The sequence below is a fragment of the Corvus moneduloides genome, chromosome 9 (assembly GCF_009650955.1).
Source record: "Corvus moneduloides isolate bCorMon1 chromosome 9, bCorMon1.pri, whole genome shotgun sequence".
Lineage (NCBI taxonomy): Eukaryota > Metazoa > Chordata > Aves > Passeriformes > Corvidae > Corvus > Corvus moneduloides.
Window position 1 is genome coordinate 6,771,377 of NC_045484.1, and position 21,296 is coordinate 6,792,672.

General features: G+C 42.8%; 1 protein-coding gene across 6 annotated transcripts in view; it reads left to right on the forward strand.

Moving 5' to 3' along the window:
* Window positions 1-2,803: 2,803 nt before the first annotated feature.
* SUCO (SUN domain containing ossification factor) overlaps window positions 2,804-21,296 on the forward strand; it is a 40,230-nt gene continuing 21,737 nt past the window's right edge. For 5 of the 6 annotated variants that reach the window (XM_032117917.1, XM_032117919.1, XM_032117918.1 and 2 more), the window contains exons 1-4: window positions 2,804-3,028; window positions 14,555-14,663; window positions 16,927-17,028; window positions 18,320-18,465. In XM_032117917.1, coding sequence (XP_031973808.1) covers window positions 2,964-3,028; window positions 14,555-14,663; window positions 16,927-17,028; window positions 18,320-18,465 — 422 coding nt within the window. In that variant the 5' untranslated portion in view covers window positions 2,804-2,963. Of the gene's footprint in view, window positions 3,029-5,203; window positions 5,564-14,554; window positions 14,664-16,926; window positions 17,029-18,319; window positions 18,466-21,296 lie in introns of all 6 variants that reach the window. The other variant, XM_032117921.1, reaches the window with a different exon arrangement.

The following is a 21,296-nucleotide window of genomic DNA, read 5'->3' on the forward strand; positions in this document are numbered from 1 at the left end:
TGGCAAAGGTGGGGACATCTAGACCCCGCCTGGCTGATCCAGGCTCTTCTGGGGGATGCTCATACCTGACGGGACTGACTCAAAGGGGCTTTTTCGCCAGGATCCCAGCACTGTGAAGCTTCCCCTGAAATGATGTGTCCTCCATGGCAGCTCTTTGGCTGTGTTTGGTCTAAGCTGTGGTTACTCCCCAGTTGTTAATGGGATCACAGTGCATGTGGGATCTGTGCCAGGAAGGAGCAGCCCCATGGGCTGAGCCACTGTGACTTCACAGCCTTCTCCAGTCCTCGAGGATGCTGCAGGAATTCCTGTCCCGGGAGCACAAGAGAGGCTGACACCAGAGACAGGCTCAGCCTGGGGCAGAGCTGAGGCCAAGAGCTCTGGCTGGCAGTGCTCAGCAATGGGTTAATGAATGTTTACCAGCTCTTCCAGCAGCCAGATAAGCAGTTGTTTGAATTTCCAGTGCTTCACGGATGGATGCTCTGGTCCTGGCCACCCCCAACACGTGCTTTGTGGCCAAGGCTGGGGGGATGGGGAAATGCCCCGAGGCACCCCCCAGCCCCGGCGGGGAAGAGGCACTCCCGGACCTGGTTCAAACAGCAGCGGGTGGGACCAACGCCGCTGCACCCACACCTAGGGAGTTTCCCGGCGCTGGGGCAGCTCCTGTGGCCAGCACAGAGGAGTGTCCCTGGTCACACGGACCCGCTGGGAGAGCCCCCAGCGGGCACTGGCTCCGGGGACGCGAGGCACAGCCGCTGCCAGAGCCGCCCTCCTGGACACTTCCATCTCCCCATAATCCGTACTGTGGTTTACTTACACACTAGCACAGCCTGTAGCGCGTTTTCCTCTGCTACAGGGTCCTGTTCAATTCCACGGGTTTCTTCCAAAACTTACCGGTGACTCGCACAGGAATTCCCTAACGAGTCACGGCCTCTCCCAGCAGCTCCAAGCCAGGCTTCTCATTAATGCGTATAAATATCTCAAAGATGGGTGTCAAAAGGATGGTGCCAGGTCTTTTCCATGCTGCCCAGTGACAGGATGAGGAGCAAAGGCCATAAACTAGACCATCTCAACAAGAGGAAGAACTTCTTTCCTCTGAGGGTGGCAGAGCACTGGAACAGTCTGGCCAGGGAGGTCATGGATTCTCCCTCTCTCTCTCCCACCTGGATGTGGTCCTGTGTCACTTGCTCCAGGTGACCCTGCCTGGGCAGGGGGGTTGGACTGGATGATCTCCAGAGCTCCCTTCCAACCCCAACAGTTTGGGATTAAGTGTGGGCCAGCAGGTGTTGCTTTGCACCCTGGGTCCTTGCTTGCCTTCTGTGCTGTTATTCCTCCATTTTCCAAACAAACACAGCAGGGATCCACCCGGGATCCTTCTGCAATAGCCCCCTCCTCAGGCACTACAGGACAGGCTGTTTCTGCCACAGGATGACCCCTGGTTTGCTGGGAGGGTGTTTTAAACTCCAGTCTGTCAGAGATGGGGCACAAAGCTGGAGAGTCTCCCTTATCCCTTCTCCATGCATTGGCTGCTGTCTGCGGCATGTGGAGCTCTCAGAAGGGCAGAGGATGCCAGGTGTTAACAAAGGCACAAAGTTACAGGGTGAAAAATCAGGAAAAGATCAGACAGAAAGACTTTCCAGAGGTTTCCATTGCTGGCTGGGAACATTCACCTGCAGTGGGCTGACTCCACTCATGCCACCCCACAGCTCTGTAAGGGCCGGGTCATGGGGCTGGAGCTGCTCTGGGGAAAACAGCAGCTGTGACCTGCTGCTGCCGAGACTGCCGTGATTCACACCCTCCCTGCAGCCTGAGCTGTCCTTCCTCGTTCAGAGTCCTGACATGTGCGCGTTTCCAGCGTGGCATCCTCGTGACTCATCCACCTTCGCCTTCCAGGGCTCCCTGTGCCGGGCCTTGCTGCCTTGGCTCCCCTCGCGCTTCCCGTCATTGGGAACCCCGATCCCCGAGTATGTTTTTGGCAGGAGTGAGCCGCAACGAAAGTTTTTCTGGCTCAGTGTAAAGACCAACGCTGCAGATGGGCAGATTTGGGCTGGTTATCCACAAAATGCCTCGTGTTTTGGTGACAGCTGGTGCTTTTCTACCACTCCAGTGTCAGGGGAGGCTCCCCTCTTCTGTCCCACATTGCCCACAGACGCTACCTGGCTTGTATTCCCTGAGCGTCTCCCAGCAGCACTCCCTGCTAGCGCCTGGCTGTGCTCGGCCTCCGCTCCCACAATGGATATAAACGTGCGCTGACACATTTCGGGTGTGCCCACGAGCAGGGGGTGAAGCCGAGCCCCGCTGCCCCTCACAGACCCCTCGAGGCGCCCGTAAAATGGCGGCCGGAGACGGGCGCTGCGTCCCGTCCGGCCCAGAACTACAACTCCCGGCCTCCCCCGCGCGGCTTTACCTCTGCGGGCTTCAGCTCTCGGCAGCCTCTAGAGAAGCCTGATCAAAATAAAAAAATAATTAAGAGCTGTCATGTGGGAGTGCCGGTGCTTGAAATGTCCCTGGAAACCTAGGCAGCGACGCTCCTCGGGTGCCTCGCCGCCGGCGGTGGTTTGGCCGCCAGCCATCGTTTATCACTACGGCAATTTCCCTTTAACGGCTTATTTGCCCGAGACACCTCACAGAGCTGGGTCCTTGGAGGGGCGGGGAAAGACGAGCCCGCTGCCCAGTCGGCGGGGCCGGGGGGCGGGGCCACCCGAGGGGCGCTAAGGCCATTGGCTGGCGGCGCGGAGCGTGTGACGCGCATCCTTCCAGCTCAGCGCGTGACACGGTAAAAGGGGCGGGGCGGGGGCCCGGCCCGGCGGGTAGTAACGGCCGCGCGCGCGCGGGGAGGGGCTGTGCGCAGCAACGGCTGTTCCCCCTCAGCGCTTCCCGCCGCGCGTCCCGGCGCCGCCGCTCCCGCTGCCCCGGAGGAGGATGCGCCGCCTCGCCCCGGCCGCGCCAGGTAGACGGGGGAGACGATGAGGGAGCCGCCCTGCCGGCCCCTGGCGCTGGGCTCCTGCCTCCTGCTCTGCGTTCTGCTCTGGTGAGTGCCGGCCTCTCAGCCCCAGCGCCGCTGGAGACCCCGGGCCGCGCCCGCTGCCGCGGTGGGGAGCTCTCCCTGGGCGGGATGCGGAGAGCCGGGGGTCGGGAGGTGGGAATGGGGCCCTGGGGAGTCACAGAATCCTTAGGGTTGGAAGGGAGTTCTGGAGATGATCCATTCCAGCCCAGGCAGGGTCACTTGGGGCAGGTGACACAGGAGCGTGTCCAGGCGGGTTTTGAGTGCCTCCAGAGAGAGAAAACCCCACGACCTCCCTGGGAAGCCTAGGAAGGGACGGTGCTTCGTTTCGGGTGGACCGGGATGTGTGCTCGTGCTGGCCAGCATGCGGTATTCCCGTACGGAAGGTGACAGCTTTCGGGAGGGCGATTCCCGCTGCCGGGAGCGGCAGTAGTCACCCGGCGGTGTCAGGTGAGGGTTGAACGCACACACCGGGGTTCAAAGTTACGTGTGTGTTGTTGTTGCCTCTCTGTGCTTTTACCGGAGGCATCCTTGCCTTTCCGGTTTCAGGCTGAGCTCTTGCATTATTCTCTGGAAGATCGCGGTGCCTCTTTCTTGAAACCCTTCTTCTGAGTCTGTCGGGAGTAGCGTTAAATTAGACCCAGTAAATCTTACTTTTTCATTGATTATGCCTTTGATAGTGTTTTTTATAGTGATTATCTCAACCGTACTTTGTTCCAGCATCTCCTGTTTGCTTTGCTTTCAAACTTCCTTAAGAGATGACATTTACCAGAATACAAATACTAGTAGAATATATTTCTGTATGTTAAGTTCCAACCTCCTTAAACCTTGGCCCTCTTTGAACTTGGTGATTCACTGTTTGAGAACTGATAGCCAGCTTGAACAGCAAACTGCAAATGGAACAGCCAGAGTCTGCTGTATTACTATAGTACAGTTCCTGTAGATTGTTCTACTTAAAAAAAGAAATCATCTTGAAGTTCTGGCTTGTCTCACAGTTTGATGAAGCGAGGGAGCCCAGGCATCTGTATCTGCACAATCAGTTGCAAATCTGGTGCTGACGCTTGTGTTACTGTGTGTGAACAGTCCTGAAGCAGATTTGCTTTGTGTCATCACATTTTTGGGTTTTGGAGACAAAAGTGAATCTAAAAAGTGCTTGGAAACTCGGTTGCTGAGTTTACATTTAGCAAAATTTAAAACAAAAAAAGCTCCTGGCCTGGTGGGTTTGATCAGGTGAGCTGTGAGCCTCATGAACTGTCTCCAGACAGCTTTGCTTTTGCTCCTTGAACAGCTAAGTTTCTTCTGAAAAGGCAGAAGGTTTTAGTTGTATGGCTAGGATTCCTGTTAGGAAAACAGTTTTTGTTTCTTGATTGGAGTGTCGTGAGGGCTGATAATCTGTTCCTGCCTGCAGGTAATTTGTTAGTGGAAGAGGTTCTCAGCTTAATGATCAATAGGTGGTCAGGTTGATTTTTTCATTGCTGTGTTCTTCGCCTGCTGTTTCAACAGAACTTGATTTTGTGAAAAAGTTCGGGCATCTAGTCCATGTTAATGAAGGGCTGTCATGTTTAACTATCTTGTTGGAATAATATATTTGTTTTGTAAATCTCTGACAACTTCTGTGTTCCTCTTTGGTGTGGTTAGGAGAAAATGGAGCTTTTTTTTGTCTTACTCTTCAAAAGGGATTGCTCTTTCAAGCAGTGTCTTAACTGATCTCAGAGTTTGGACTGGAGTATCTCAAACCTTTTACAACTTAAAAAATAAGGGTTCACATTGTGTGTTCAGCTGGCTCACTGGCTGGTTTTGATTAGGAGCCAGTGGATTATTTAAATATTGAGGGATGCAACTCCAGTTTCCTAGTCCGCTGTGCTCATATGAATTCACATGAGAGAGTTTGAAAACTTCTGTCTTCAGGATGGCTTTGGGACCTGTTTTAATTTCAGTAGTCATGTCAGGGTTGTGATTAGAAAGTCTTGAAGTCTGTCGGTTCCTGCATTGTTGGTGGACTATATACGTTGATAAATTGTGAGTTTATTTAACTTTTTACTGTAAAGAAAATCAGCAGTTTTGTTCACTTAAGCATTTAAGAAACTTAAAATAGCAAATGGAAAGATTTGTGTTATAAATGTCGGCTTTTTAAATTTAGTTGTTTTGAAATGTAACTTTCAAAAGACTTAGTTCTAGCAGGAGGGACATTTCTCTTTACAGATGAAACTGGTGGTCAACAGATGATCAAATGGAACCCCAAAAGGCAGGGAAAAAAACCACTAGACAAAACAGCTGCTGGAAAGAACATGCTGCTGGAATAATGAAGACAGAATAATGGACAATGATTGTTCTGCTTCTGATGAAGAAGAAAAGCTATGTCTCCTTCAATCAAGACACCCTCTGAGGGAAAGTCAAAAGCTAGTTACAGCAGACTGGGCTGAAGTTAGACAGAAGGCACTAAAAAAAAAGATTTTGGCTTAGCCCAGGAGCCACTTCTAGCTCTGCCAATCAGATATGGCTGAGGGAATGTTGAACCAAAATGCATGAAGATGTTTGGACTCCCTTATCTTATTTTTTGGTGTGGGTTTTTTTTTTTTTGGCGTGGGCTTTATTTTATTTCTGGATAGATGTTGCCTCTTTGTTTGAAACTAAGCTTAAAATAGGAATTTTTAAAATCTCTCATCATGTATTTTTCAAGCTCACCTAAGGAAGTTGGTTCAGTGGGAAAGTACTGGTTGGTAAAAGTCAAGTGGTGGGAGGAAATAATTGATTAGACACTTTAGCCAGAAGATGTCACCCTGTATATTAAAAATGTGACTGTGCATTAGGAGATGTAGAAAAGTGCAGAAGCTTGAGTAGGGATTTGTTAGCCTTTTCAATAAAGGGGATGTGATGCTCTTTGGGAATGCAGGGTCAGAGTTATCAGTACTTGAGGCTTTCCGAAGTTGGAACAGACACAGCTCTGACAGACCTGAGCCAACAAGATTGTTCCAAGTTTCAGAAGAGCAGGATGGCTGCATGGCTTTAGGGAAATGCTTTTGATGGAGGTATGGCTTAGGAATGTAGTGCTCTAAAAATAATAGGCATCTGTGCAGTTTGGAGCTTCAACTGTGTATGACAAATGACTCCTGTTGTCCTGAATTCACAGAGTTCTTCTTAATGCTTCAGTTAATCCCTTTGTGTGGATGATCATAATATAAAAAATACGTTTAAAACTTGGAGTGCTTTGTAGTTTGACAATATCCAGAGCTGAGTAAGTGAGTAGATTTAGATGCTTGTAGGATATCGGTACTATCTGAAGTGAAACCAGCTGTTACAGCTGTTTGAAGAGTAACCTGTATTAATTATTCTGACATCAGCTTTTGCCTGCCATAAGCTGCACTTCCAAAGTGTTAGTTGTGAGTTTAATAAGGAAATCGTGCATACAGTAATTTGTCTTTATATCCCAGAAAGTTCATTGCCATATCCCGACCTACTTAGGTTCTATTAACTCTGATACTTGGGTTTACAGCTGTGAGTAAAAGGAAGATGGGGATAAGTGCCTGTGCACTTCAGGATCCTTTAGTTGTTACTGTGTGAGTATCCTGCATCAGGAAATGCTTTGTGTCAAAGTGATTTAGTAGCAAGATGTGCTGGTTTTGATAGCAAACCTCTGGCCTAGGAGCTCTGACTCTGAAATCTGCCATGAGAATGTACCCTTTGTAAAGGTCGGATTGGGTCAGTGGCACAGCCAGGAATGAAGCCTGTACAAGGCACAAGTACAGTGGAAAGGGATACTGGTTTTTATTCCCACCTATTAATGTGTAGATTCATGTGAATTTTAATGAGAGAAAATATTTCTAGTTTGGGTTTCCATTTTCAGTCTTGTCCAGTTTTGAAGGTGTGCTTGTTGAAAGCTGTAATGCAAGAGGAGCTCTGAAAAACAGTGCTGGACTGGCACTGTGATAACATCACGGGGGTTTATTGTGTGCTCCTGCTGCACAGGTGACAGCTGTGCAAATCACACTTTACTAATGGAGCGTTTACTTGCCTCATTATTGACTTTTGCTTAAACCTAGAGCTCGCATCTGTTAATAGCAGAAAGGTGTGAGTGGTAGAGCTGGGGAGTGAGAGGTTTGTGTTCCAGTGTAATGTGCCTCTTACCATTGAAGTCTTCTTTTCAGCACAGTGCCCTAATGATCTGATGGGGCTGCAAGTGTAACTTGCTTGTAGTGGGGCTCACAATTTTATCTGGTGATTCTCCTCATGTGTATGTAAATCCCTTCAGAGATTGATACTAAAATAAACACTGTGTGTGTGCATTTTATAGCAGGAAGAAATGAAATTATTTGGGCATTATTATAATCAGAACTGTTGTTCCAGGCGTCTGACTGCAGAATGGAAAGTATGTTCCTAGGTATGGAGTACCTTGTTTGGAAGTGTCTTTGCTCTGTGATTAAGGTTGGGACAAAAGCGGCACTGGAACTCTTGGGCTCCTAAAAATGAAAATTGAATCTGCCCAGCTTACAGCTTGCTCAAGTTGAAGGTGGTGTATGCAAGCAGGGGCTCTGGTGTCTTACGCAAAACAACTGCTTGGCTCAATCAATTATTGAATATTTACCTTCTAAAATTATTTGAAAATCAGTGAACTGCTTTCATGCAGTATCTTCTAAAAGATTTGTCCTAGAAACTTCAAGTTTGTTTGTTTGTTATGCAAATGGTGTACTAAAGTGGCCTCTTCCCCATCAGGAGGTTGCCAGAGGTTGCCGTGTTGGTGTAGAAGACCCTGCCTGTTGCCTGAAATGTGCTTCCCTTGAGCACTTTATTTGAACTCTTTCTGAAATGTCTTTCTCTAACCTGCTATTAGTTCTTTTTAACTTTGATGTTCTTGCTGTGAGTCTTGTACAGAGTAGTTATTTTCATGTCTTTAGTTCTCATTACTAATCCAGCTTTTGGGAAGTTCCGTGCTTCTTTCAAGGGGAGGACACACAGTGTCTTTTAGTTAACTCTGGAGGTACTGCAGCCCTCTGCCTGGAGAGGGCGTTATTTTTGTGCGTGAAAAAATTTAACCAAGAACAGGGTAACCTAGAACTTGCTAAATCTAAAATCTTCCCTTGTAATTCTTGGTGGCAATACAGAACTGGTAAAACATACAGACTCATCCCAAAGCTTGGGTGAGTGAAAATGTTGATGTGAATGACAAACTGGATTGGAATATTAGTAAAAGGTTCCAGCAGTTCAAAAATTAACTCAGGTGCACAAAGGAATGGCAATGGCTTGGCTTGGTTTTGAAATGGCAACCAAGATACTGCTGACATCTCTCATAGATGAAAAGCCTATTAAAAAGATATTATACAATAACTGGGAGGCAGGTGATAGTAGCTTTACAACGATCTGTGGTGAAGTTCATGTTGCTAAACTTAGAATAACATTCCCCTCCTTGGCACTGTTAAGCTGTGTTGCACTTAGGGTGGGTTTTTAGCATGAGGAGTTGGTGCAGAGCAGCTGCTGGTTCTGAGACTGCTGTTGCTATGCCTGTGTAGACAAGCGTATGAATTTAAGCAATGAAGGAAGTATTGAAAGGTGTGTAACTACACACTCTAAAAGCCTTAAAATTTACTCAGTTGTGTGGCTGTTCTGTTGTTTTCCTGTAGTCTTTGTGGTTGGTAGCAGGTTTTATGGTGGCTTTTTTCTGGAATGTGTGCTCTTCCCCAAACTCTTGCATCAGAGAAAATAACTAGAGTTTGAGAATGCAGGGAGCTTCTCATAAGCTGCAGTCTTCACTCAGTATTGCAGAAATCTGTTTCCAAGAAACACTAGGAACTGCCTGTTCCTTTGAGCACTTCCAGAGGGACACCTTTTGGGGGTTATGACTTCTGCCCTGCTTTAAGTGCCTGAAATAGGGCACCTGGATACTCCTTTCAAGAAAGAAGAGGTTTGTGTTTGTTTCAGTGCTACATTGGAACATGCATTTAATGTAGGTTGTTGTGTGTCTATTAGGGTCGCAGAGTCCTGTGAGGGTGCTTTTACCTCAGCAGCCTTTTCCAGGAGAGGATGGGAGGAATGCTGGGAGCACTTTAAGCAAGGAATGGAGTTGGTTTCCGTTGTCTAACTTGGGACAACAGTAGACAGTCATAAACAAATAGTGTGTTCTCCCTCTGTCTTCTTGAATTTGATATCTGAGCATACCTTGGCTCAAGGCTGACTTTCTTCCTTGCCCCCCCCGGACTTACTGGAATGTATCCACAATCTCCAGATCAGAGCAGAGAGTGCAGATTCCCATGGGCTAAAGGGGGGGGATGCAGGACTACCCCTTCAGGCAGTAAATCAGTTAAATCTGATGAAGTATCTGGTGCTCCTGGAACCTCCTTTTGCAGGCTTTGCATGCTAATGGCATTTAAAATGCTGAAAGCCTTATTTTAAACCAATGGTTGGAATCTCATTGTCTGAAGCTATGAAATTCAGTATTGTCAGAAGTATCTTTGTGTTTGGCTCCTCTGAAAAAGTGAAATAACTGTTTGGAGAGTACATTCTTTGCAAAGTGTGGGCAAGCTATTAAAAACTTAATTGCAAAATACCACGGAGTGGTAAAGGATATGCAGAAAAAAAGCTCCAATTTCAGACGTTTTTATTTGGTTTTGTAAGCATGTGAATCAAGCTAGTGGTAGGAAATGAGGTGATACCAGTGCCTGGCTGGCAACATCCTTGCTTAGTCTAGATCTGTAGTTTTAGTTTTCAGCTTTTTTTCTCCCTTAAAAGTCCGTCATAACTTTCAAAATTATCTTAGTTAACACATGCTGCTCTTCTGTGGTAATAAATGGCTCTTTAAATGAATGGTGTTTTTTGCTTTGGGTTTTTTTGGTCTTTTTTTAACTTGTATTGAAAAAGATGAATGGTTCTTCTTTGCATTTATCAAGATGTATTTGCACTTCATATGCAGAAATGAGTGTTGTGTCTGGGGAGGTTGTGCTGCAGCAGTTCAGTGTCTTGCGAGTGGCTTTCCTCCTGTGACTGGTTGAAATAATGTCCTGCTCTTCATTTTCTATGACATTTACTCTATTCCACAGGCCCTTTTAAATACAAGTCACCCTGGCTGAACTGTTGGGAGAGAAAGATTGATTCCATTAAGTTGCTGGGGGAGAGAGGGAGGATTCCCTGCCTTTGCTGTTTTTCCAGTGTTGCTAGTGGCTGCAAGGCAGGTTCCTGCTGACTGGAGAGTTTGGTTGTGGATCTGCTGAGCTGTGGATCTGCTCTCATTCCTGCAGAGTCTTTTTTCTTTGACATTTAGCTGGTGAAAGCAGTCGCAGACCTGTAGGACTTGTTCAAGGCAAAAGGTATTTTGCTACCTTCCTTGCCCTTTCACAGCTTTTATTATTTAAACCTCATTAATCTGAAGTCAATTACTCCGTAATGAAGAAGATGGTCTTCAACAAACAGGTGCCTCTTCCCTGCTCACAGGCCTGCTCTGCTGGCTCTCTACCCCTGGCCCAAACCCCTCCTCTTGCACAGGCTTATCTGAACTGATCTGTGAATATTTTGAGTAGGGAATTGTCACGTGGCAGGCATGGTGACATCTTCATTCTCCCTCTTAGCTGTTGGACACTGGCACATCTGCACCTGTTGGTAATACAACCCTCTGAGATATGTCAGTGGTTACCTTGGAGGGAGACTGTTCCCTGTGCCTGCAGGGAGGGCTTGGAATTGGTACACTGGTGATAAATTCCTTTTATTTTCCCTTTGCTTAAAATTCCTCTGTCTTGCAGGTGTCAAATGTAAACTGTTCTGAACTGCTTCACTCTCCAGTGTCCAGAAATAGGTCTTGTTTGGGGAAAATTTATGAAATTAATAATTTAGAGGACTGAACTGAAGCTGTGTGTCAGTGTTGTATGAAGTCTTTGGAAAGGAAAGGCTAAGCTGTTTCTCTCTGGGAAGATCAAATGGTATAAAAACTCCTCTTACCTTCATATTTTGGATTTTTTTTTTTTTAGCTGTAGGTTGTATGATTAATTTTTCTTACCAGTTGTTTGTTTTCTACTTGATTTTTATGCCTGTCAGAACAGGTATCCATAGCTTCACTATCTCTGATAGCTTTCTGTGCCTCCTTTACAGTTACTTAAAGAGTTTCAGCCAAATCAGAAGTGGACGGTCCTTCACATGAAACCTGCCCTGCAATTTCAAAACCACCTGCACTTTTGAATTTCAGTGCGTTCCTTTCCAAAAGCAGAACAGCCATCAGCCAGCCATGGCCAATTTGTATAGCAATGAGTGTAGTGAACCATTCAGATAGGGGTGAGCAGCATTTCTGCTTCAGTGGGCAACCACAGCATGAGCCTGCCCTGAGAAAAGTAAAGATTCCTCCACCCACCCCTGCTCCTTTGTCTGAGCTTATAGCGTTTGCTTTTGGGTTTGTGCACATTAAGCTGGAAAGTTTGTAGTGTATTAGAGAAAATAGCTTTTAAACTGCATTAATGATAGGACAAAGAGTCATGCGTAAGTTCCTTTGTTCTTGATGAGATTTAATAGCAGGTGGTGGTTTGAGTCATACTTACAAAAATGGAACAATTGAAAACTTCTGTATCCGTGTAAGTCAGCAACTGTGGGTTACCTGTTAGGAACAACCTCTTCATTAGAAGATCTACCTTGTACCTGAGACAGTATCTCTAGTGACTGATCTACAGCACTGTTTGGGAATTAGGTCTGCTTGGTTCTGAGTCAGCATTAAAATAATACTCCTGGGTCACAGGAAAGGGAAAGATAGATTAACAGATGCAGAAGCTGCTGTGCTTTCACTGGATGCACACTTCAAATTCATTAAACGCAAGGGGAATTTTGCTCTCTGTAAATTAACACTTAGATTCTCATTTCTGTTGATTTTTTTTTAATGGTTAACAGAGGTGCTGTGCCATTTGGCAATTTATTTTCATTATGTGGTCTATCTTCCAGCTAAAGAAGCCTGCTGAATTAATATGCAAAGTGTTAAAAGTCAGAAGAAAAACATACTGCTGGTGGTCTTGATAAGGTTATTAATTTGATTTCTCCCAGACTGGCTGGTCTCACATGGCCTGGCATTCTGTGGGTTTGTGTTCTTGGTGCTCTGTCAGAGTTTGCTGGCAGTAGTTGAGTGATACATCCTGCAAGCTGCATGCTCTGCTGCAGTGGGGATCAGGTTTTCCTGTGGGTGCATGCACACACACAAAATGAGTTCTCAGTCCCCTCCCTAGCTTGGAGGCCTTTTGGGAGACTTGAGGCATCATGTTGGAGTTGGGAAGTAGACCAAGAAGAATTTAAGAAAATAAGCAAATAAGACATTGGACACAGATTATGTCAGAGTAGCTTAAATCTGAGCTGCCAAACTGCATTCTTCTAAAAACTGTGTTTTGCCCTAGTAAAGCCTGATTTCTTGCATGAGCTCTCTCAGTATATTAAGGCAAGAAATACATGCCTTCTGTGCTTTTTGTGCTAAAGCAGTTGTTAATGCATTTGTGAGGCTAGACCTTGTGTTTTAAAATGCTGATTTGCAGCCATTGCAATCTTTTCTTCTGCTCTGAAGGAGTTACTCTTGTTCTGTACAGCTTGCCCAAAATGCCCCCCAGAGTGGAAGCAAAATATGAAACAAATGTGTGTGCCTGTGGCATGAAGGAGAGGGATGAGCTACAGTATGCTCGATAATTTTTGATGTTTCTGGTGTGTTTTTGTGAAGAATCAGGGAGTCCTTACATCTGTAAGGAGAGACCAGAGGTGCTGGAATTAAGAGCATGAGAATTTCATCATTAAATGATTGAAACCCCTTTTCAGAAGTATAAATGACTTGAAGTATTTGTGTAACTAATTTTTCCAAGTGAGAGCTAGGTAGTAAGGCCATAGAAGTCTGGTAACCATTCATGCTTTGAAATGAGCATCTTGTGCATAGGGTGACAGAGGTTTGATGGAAAACTCAATACAAGCGAGTAATTACATGATGGGATGGGAATTTAAGATGTGTGAGAAGCATATGCCTAATTCTCAACTGAGATATGAGACTTTGTACCTGCTACAATATGTGTTATTACTCTTTTCATACCTTATATTCAGTTCTTTATTTTCCAGTAACTGCAGCTGCTTCTGCCTGACTTGAAGGCTTTCATTTAGTATAGAAGAAAAGTGCTACCTCAAAGATAAGAGAAATTATTGTGGTGCTTTGGGGCTGAGACACACAGGTGGAGCACCTTATTTGCTCATCTCCGTAATAGTATGTCAGATCCCACAACTTCCTTGTCCACTGTCTCTTCTATGGTGAGAGTCCTAGAGTGGCTGATGCCTGCTGACAGTCCCTGCAGATAGATATAGATAGATATAGATAGATATATATATGCATGAAACTTACAAAAAAATTTTTAGTACTTGTCTGTGGTCTGTTGTTGCATGGGTTCCTTCTTAGTGGAAGAGTTTACACTGCATGGACTTCCCAATAAAGTTGATATTCAAGTTTTTAAGAAAGCTGGTAATTCAGATTCCAAGCAATAGTGATCCCAGTTGTGTAAGTGAATCATGATGTACTAATAATCTTACTGTTATGATTAATGTTAAGGCTGTTTTATTTCTCAAAACTGTTTTCAGAAGGTTGCTGGATCCAGATTTTTCCGTGCTATAGACCTCTCTCCCCTCTGAGGAGAATGTGGCTCTTTTTTCAGGGTACAGGATGATGTTTGTGTGGGCTCACAGGAGGTCATTCTGATCACCTGATTGTTATGTAAACGGTATTTCATGAATGGAAAATGTTTGTGTTTACTGGTGTTCCAGAATTGTTGAAGACTCCGTAAAAGCTCGTTAGTTTAATGTTCTGCTGGACTTAGTTGAAATCAGTGTGAAAACGTTTGGGCCTCCAAGCCTAATGGTTCACTGTGCAGATGTTCCCTAGGATGTGAAGACACCCTGTATGATAAGAAAGAAAAGATGCTGTTCTGGTACAAGTGTTTGTATAGGCAGTGGCTGCTTTTTTGCAGAAATAAATCCATTTCTACTGACAACCAAAGCTGTTGAAAAAAAATTACAAACAATTCTCAGAGGCTTTGCATGGTACTTATTAGTGTAACAATGTACATTTTTTAATGTACTTATTTTCTCTTAATTTTCTTAAATGTGCTTGATGATGTTGACTATACAAAATCTTCTCAGGTAGGCTTTGTACAGGGGAATAAGGAGATTTAGCTTTTTAGTCTGTGGCTTAAGTTTTTGCGTAGTAATAATTATTGGTAAAAATGTCTCATTGCTATGTGTCAAAGGATGTAGTTGATTCAAATTGTTCCTTACTTGCAGTAACTAAACTAATTTGTATCAGCTTTCACTTATTGATGTGGTGACACTCTGGCATCTAGTTTGGTGATACTTTTTTCTTTTGTAAGTAGTAAATTTGTAGTGTTTTCTGTTGCTAACTGCTTGAAGTGAATCTTCAGATGGATTGTATGAATGAATATCCATGACCTGTACATGTGTATTTTTTAGATGCCTCATGGGAACAGCTGAAGAAGATTGAGGGAGACAATGCTAAGGGAATTCTAAAATTTCATTTTAAATAAAGAGGGTTTTTTTGTTTGTTTGTTTGTTTGTTTGTAGGCTTCCTGTTTGGAATGTCTTTTGTAAAGACAGTCTTTCATCAGCAGTGCAATATGCTTCAGGTGATGCTTGTGCCCTGCCCAGTGAGGATGAAAATGTCCAGGAAAAGGTATGCTGCATACATCATGTTAATTACTCAGTCTGACTTGATATTAAATTTTAAAATAAGATTCTTCATAGGGTCTTCTTGGCCAGAATGTTTAATGTAGTCAGTTGTTCTGTGAGTTGTGATATCTTCCCAAGTTTTTGTTTTCCTTTGCTTCATTTGTTGCAGTTATGCAACAATTCAGGTGGATAGTTTGGGGCAAGAGAAGGAATCAATAGTAAAGTTACTAGTGGCTTGGTTTTTCTTTTTTTATTTAGGGGCCAGATGTTAGAAGTGGGCATCAGGGAAAGTGGGTGGCTCTGTAGAGCTCAAAATAGGAGGTGATGGGCTGGGTAAGTCTAGGCCCCATTATGCCAGTTCCATCTATGTTGTATTAAAAACAGTGTACAGATGATTGCTATCCTAAATAGAAGATTTAAGATTAATTGGTTTAAGTCAGTATTTATTGCTTTGTATTCCTTCTGTTCAATAAAAATTAATAAGGCTAAAATATGTTTATGAAAGGTGTAATAAATGTGGTCCCTTTCATTTTTACTTTACTCAGCACTTTAGGTTGAGTGTAATTGTCCTACCCTGATTAACTCATTACAAGTTTCCGCATATTGCATTGCGTAGTGAGTTCCCAAGCTGTTGAGTCAGAAAGTCATGGTAACTTCATTTATTTATTTACCCAGGTACAGAATCAGTCCTATTCTAAATGTGGGTAGTATTGATATGTTGGTGTTCCTATTTCCTCCAGAAATCTGTAGTAGTGTTAATCACGGTCCTCATTCCAAAAAAGCTTTTATATGCCACACCAAACTTGGAAATTTTGTGTTGAGCATTCTAGCTGACTCGAGTGGAGAGCTTCCTGGCCATAAAAAATCACTTTTAAGTATTGTAGGTTACTTAAGCATTTTAACAACTAGGGTAGCTGTATTTTTTGCCAGCTTGTACAGCCAAATAGCACTCAGTCCTATTCTGGCTGCCTGCAAAAAAGTTATGCTTGAATTTAATGTCTGATGCAATAATACTGGAAAGATTAAGTAAGCTTTGAGACTGGGAAGCCACTGGTGTGCGATTTCCTACTCTGCAACATTCTTCTTTGCATTCTATTAATGTGGCTGCATTGTTAAGCAGATTTCTGAACTTAAAGCCAAAGATGTGAAAACTAATATGTTAGACTGTTGTTTTTACTCATTAAAGAACACCTCTTGGGCATATGAGAAATCTTAAGCAAGTGTCTATTACTTGTAATTAGGCTGCTGGAGCTGTCCTGCTCAAAAAGAGCAGTTCTGCAGCCCTTGATCAGTTTGCCTTAGATCAGTTGTCTCTCCCAGCCATTGATGCTATTTCATCTTAGGGACTTGGATGTGAGCTAATATTTGGGGTAAAATGTTGCTTAGTTGTCTCTAAGGTTTGTCAGCTCAGATTTGTAGCTCCTGATCTTCAGTGCATACCTTAATGCTATCAAGTTAATATCATGTAGTGTTGTATAGCACAGCAGCCCGCTTTGGATCTGTACACTGGCAGTATTTGGCCACGGGGTTTTAGATAGCCCTTATAAAACAAGGTGGGTGTAAATTTCTACTGCATTTCTTGCTGTGTTTTAAAGTATTGCTCAAAAGCAACTTTTGTAGTTGCATATTTTGTAGTCACAACTTTAAAAAGCTTGAAGGGCAAGTGTAAATGCTTGCTAGTTTTAGTCTGATGGGTTTAAAACTTTTCCCCTCAAGTGTTGATATTTTTTATTTTGTGAATTCACTGCACTTGTTGGTGAAGTTTTAGTTGTAGAAGAGCAGGTTGCTTTAAAAGGTTCTGGCAGATTTGTGTAATTACTGTAGTTCTCCTGATAAGACTGCTACAACTGAAATATGCCACGTGTTATTTTCTAATGGTTGTCTGATGCAAGTCATCTTAGATTCTTTTTTTTTTCTCTCCTCTTTTGGTCAGCAAGAAGATTGAGGTAGGATTTGTCAACATGGGAAGTCATAGCAGAATGATGAACTTCCCTTAGCAAACAAACAGAATTATTGAAGACAATGCTAAAATGATCTTTTCAGGAAAGATTTAACTGAATTGTTTTAACTTGCTGTAGTCTTTGTGCAGATAAGATTTTTAACACAGGTGGGTAATGGTTCTGAAGATTAATGTAGCTTAGTTTCTTGATGTTTTGATGGTGGAAGAAGTGCTGTTATTCATTGTGTCCCAGAGGCAGCTCCTCTGGCTGAGCATAGAAGGCCTGTGTGACTGCAGACTTACTGTTGTTTTACCTTTAATATCCTAGGGGGAAGAGGCTGATCCCAGACTGGAGCCTGAGCATGCAGACTCAAGTACGCGGAGTTACTCTATGGAAGAGCTACTCAATGACTTGACAAAATCTGACCAGGCAAGGCTTTTATTTCGTTCACTGTCTTCATATAGTCTTCAAATGCTTCTTGGATTTCAGTCTTTCATTTTGGTTATCTAAAGTTCATAGTAACCATCTATCACATTTCACCTGTACACAGGGTTGCTGTCAGACTTGTTTCCAGTAAAAGAGAGAATGTGTGAGCTAACAGACCCTGCGTTTCCCATGTGCATAAATAATGAGTAATTTAGTATCTGTAGGTACTGACTAAAAACTTTCCAAGGTAAATTAAAATTGGATGTTGTAGGTATGGATGTCTATTTATAAATAAAACATAAAAGTCTTTTCTCTGAGGTCTTTTTATATAGATCAGACTTGGTGATTATAGCAGTCCATTTTAGCTTTGATCCTTCATGACTGCTATCAATTTCATTTCCTTTGTTAAAATGGGAAAAGGGTTGAATTTCAGCTCTGTGCCATTGATACTGTTAAGTCAGTGCTTGGTGTTAAATATTACAAAGCCCACTGTTAAAGATGATTTATTTGATTACATATTTTTATTTTGTAGATTACAAGACAGCATACATAGGACAGACATACTTCAGAATATTTATTTCATGGTTTGGGTGTTTAATTTTGTTAAATCTTCCAGACCTCTTCATGTTTAGTTAGATGACTTGGAGTAATCTAGCTATTGACAAGAGACTTTTGTACAATAGTATTTCCTTTTGCTGCAGGATTTAATCTGACCTGTTTCAGTGGTTATGTATGCTTTCAGATTTACAAAGCCTTATTTTGAATGTGCTTATGAAAACTGAAGACCTAGAACAAATAAGTCTCAAGACTACTAAACATTTGAAAGTGAAAAATGATTTATCTCCTTGTTCACTTACAGCATGGAATAGGCTTTAAATAATTTTGGACTTCCATTGGAGTGATGAAATTGAAAGCCTTCTCTGAAATTTAGCTTAGGATGAAAATAGTACATTTTATTGTAATGAGGCATGCAAATAGAACTGTTTCTTTCGATTGCTGCAATATTCAAGCTGGTTTTCTCATGGCAGTCTCTATAGGAATGCATCATTAAGGAAGCTGTTGCACAGGCCTGCTCCAATTAATATTTTTACGTTATTATGTCAGACTACAGAAGAGTATTGCAACTATCCCAGAGTAGCACAGAATGCCACCTTGGTCTTGGAAGAAACAAAATTAATTTCTGACAGAAATCTGAACTACTGAACTGTTAGAACTCCATACTAGATGTTATTGTATGGATGCTCTTATTACTCAGGTGTTGAAAAATGTATATTCACCTGGAATGTTTTTACAGACAACAGAAATAAGTGAAACAAGCCATCCTGAAGTTGTGAGTCCACCTTCAGCAGATGTAAATGAAGCTTCCTCCAGCATAGTTCCAAGCACTGAAAACACTTCCAGTTCACCTACCTCAGAGATACCTCCAGTCTCACAGCCTGAGTAAGCTCTTTCAATTTTGTTGTTCTGGACTTTGAGAGAATATAGTTTACTCTGCTCTTGTTAAAATGTTTAGTAGGGATAAGATGGGACTGCTCTGCACAATTGTTTTGCTGGTTTATGGTGTCAGTGCTAATGGAGTGTGCCATCATTTACCGAGTGTGTGGATAAACAGTTGCATGCTTTCATGAAGTGGAATACTATTGCCATGATCGGTTTCTAAGCTGCTGCTTTGAAAAGAAGCCAACATGCTTAGATAATCTGTACTATAAAAGCCCTCAGGGCTTTACCATTAGGATTTCTACCCTTCACAAATGTGCTTTCACATCTGTGTCAACAAGCATTGAGGCTGCTTCAGCAATGGCCTCTGCTTTCAGTTAAGGAAGAACTCTGCAGAGTTTTATCTGCGGAGAGTTTCAACTTCTGGTAGTAAGAGACTTGTGACAAAATAGCAAATTCTCATACAAATGCAGTCAAGTCAATACTTAGTGTATTGCAGAGCTACCTCTGCTACAGGCAGCTCTCTGGAGTCCATGTACTTCATTTTGTTTCCCTTCTCTTGTGGGACATTGTGCTATCAAATGGGAACTAGTGTGGAAATTTGTGTGTGCATACTTGCAAGGATTTTCACAATGTTCTATTGTGCTACGGGAAGTTATGTTGTTCTGACTGCTGATAAAGATGGAGTATTTTATTAGATAAAAATTCAACACATTGAAAATGAAGTAGACTTGTCTTTGGTGGGTATTTTGGGTTTTTTAAGAGTTCAGTCTTTCTGCTTTACCAAATTTAATTTCTTTACCATAGAAAAGGTACGGAAATTTTGTTTGCTGGCTGATCTTGCCTAGTCTGCCAGGGCTAACACTTAAACACATTTTGATACTTCATCAGTGTCTTTAATTGGAAGTCTTCCAAAATTTGCAGTTTTTATAAAGCAAAACTGGAATGTTGCTTCAGCCTGTTCTTTTTATAGCTTTGTTGACTACTACACTGATTTGTTTGTGTACTGTGTTGTAAGCTCTACTATTGTCACATCTTAGAAGGAGACAGGATGTTATTTTCCTTGAAACATTCAGCTGGTGTCTGGTAATTGTTGGAAATTGTCTGGCTGTCATAGCTGGGCAATACTGGAGTGGTGAACTCTGAAGACTTGAACTATGAAATGAATGAAAATAGAAACTTGGTTTGGAGCACCTGATGGATGAGTGAATGCTGGGCAGTGGTGTTGTGACACCAATGCCATTTACAGGAAGAAAGGGTGGAACTGGTGTAGCAGAGAAGCATGTTTATACATTATTTCAAACTGCAGTTCAGCTTTCAATAGTCATAGGTGGTCTCTTACTGTACAGATTAATATCCAAACCATCTGTGGTCCAGCTCCATATTTAAACAAGATCTTTAAAAAAACATGGTTGCATTTGTTATCTTCAGGCATTTATCTTTTTCCTGGTTTAGATGTTGATTCCTGGCAGTGTAACAAAGTCCAGCTCTCTCAGGTGTTACTGGCCTAAAAGAGCAGAACCTCTTAGTCAAAATATTTTAAAAGTATTTTTATTCCAAACAAGTTTTACTTTGTAATGAATCCTTTTTTAGAACAGCACTGAGTGTAACTTCTCTACCTAAATCTAATCTGAGGAAAAATTACTGAAAAATAATCTGAGTTCTTTCTGTCTGGAAGTGAAGAACCTGCTGTGCAAAGTGAGCTTAATAATGCGTTTTAAAAATTAAGGCAAATCAAGGTACCCAAAGGAGAGGGAGTACTACAGCTTTTAAGACTCACCTTCTGCCAAAATTAGTTACTTGAGGCCAGTCAGGTACACCCTGAGAGGAAGGAATTTTTAAGTTCATTCTTCTCCCATATTTTATTCATTTGATAATTGTTCATACTGTCATCTACCCACTGCAATGGAGAATATGTGGAGCTTTGCAGTTTTAAGTGTAGTGGTCAGCCTTATTTAGTCAATAGAGAGTTGCATGCTCACCAAAACACTCTGCATCTCAGATGGAGGCATTTTGGGGCATTCAGGGAAAGTACTCCCTGTTTATAGCTAATAAATTCTTGTATTCATGTTTGTTAGATTTTGCTACATAGCAAAAAGTCTTGAATACCTATGAGTTTTTTGTTTTATACCACAGGTAATTTATCATATGAAAGGTACTAAAATTGTCTCCCTGGGTTGGTTGCAGCTGCTTCTGTTGATAATTGCAGCAGTCAGAGAACCAAAAAGATCCCCTTTTAAGTTGCTGACATGCTGTTTGTGTTTTGGCAGCTCTGTCATGATATCGGATTAACCTAGTTTGCTGCTTACATTAAAGAAAGTTTATGTTGAAATTTAGAAGGCGGAGTAAAGCTTTTACTTAGATCTCGCTGTAGCCTGGATCAGCCTGAAAGTCATCCCTCTGCTGGAGAAGAGAGGACAGTCAGAAGTTATCAATTGGAAGATACTTCCATCTTCCATCTGTCTGTCTTCTTCTCCCCACCCATTCCATCATTCTTAAAGAGCATATGGGAGGCTTTCTGTTTGGTTTGTGCCTCAGGGTTTGTCTGATGAGGTGTGCTCAGCCTTTCTGGGAGAGAGGACGTAAAGCAGTGGGCAGGTGAGCTGGTTTGGGCTGTTGGTACAGCTTGGATAATGGTCTGCTGGGTTACCTGATTTTAATTACACTAGCAAAAAAAGAAATAAATCTAGTAGAAAGGAAGTCTGGCTCTGTTTTTATTGCCCTATTCTCCTCTAGTTTTAGCCAAGTTCTGTTCTGACTGCTGCCTCTTGACTTGGGAACATGAGAAGCTTTTAGTGAGGGAGCTCAGTCTTGTGCTTGTTTCCTTTTTTGAA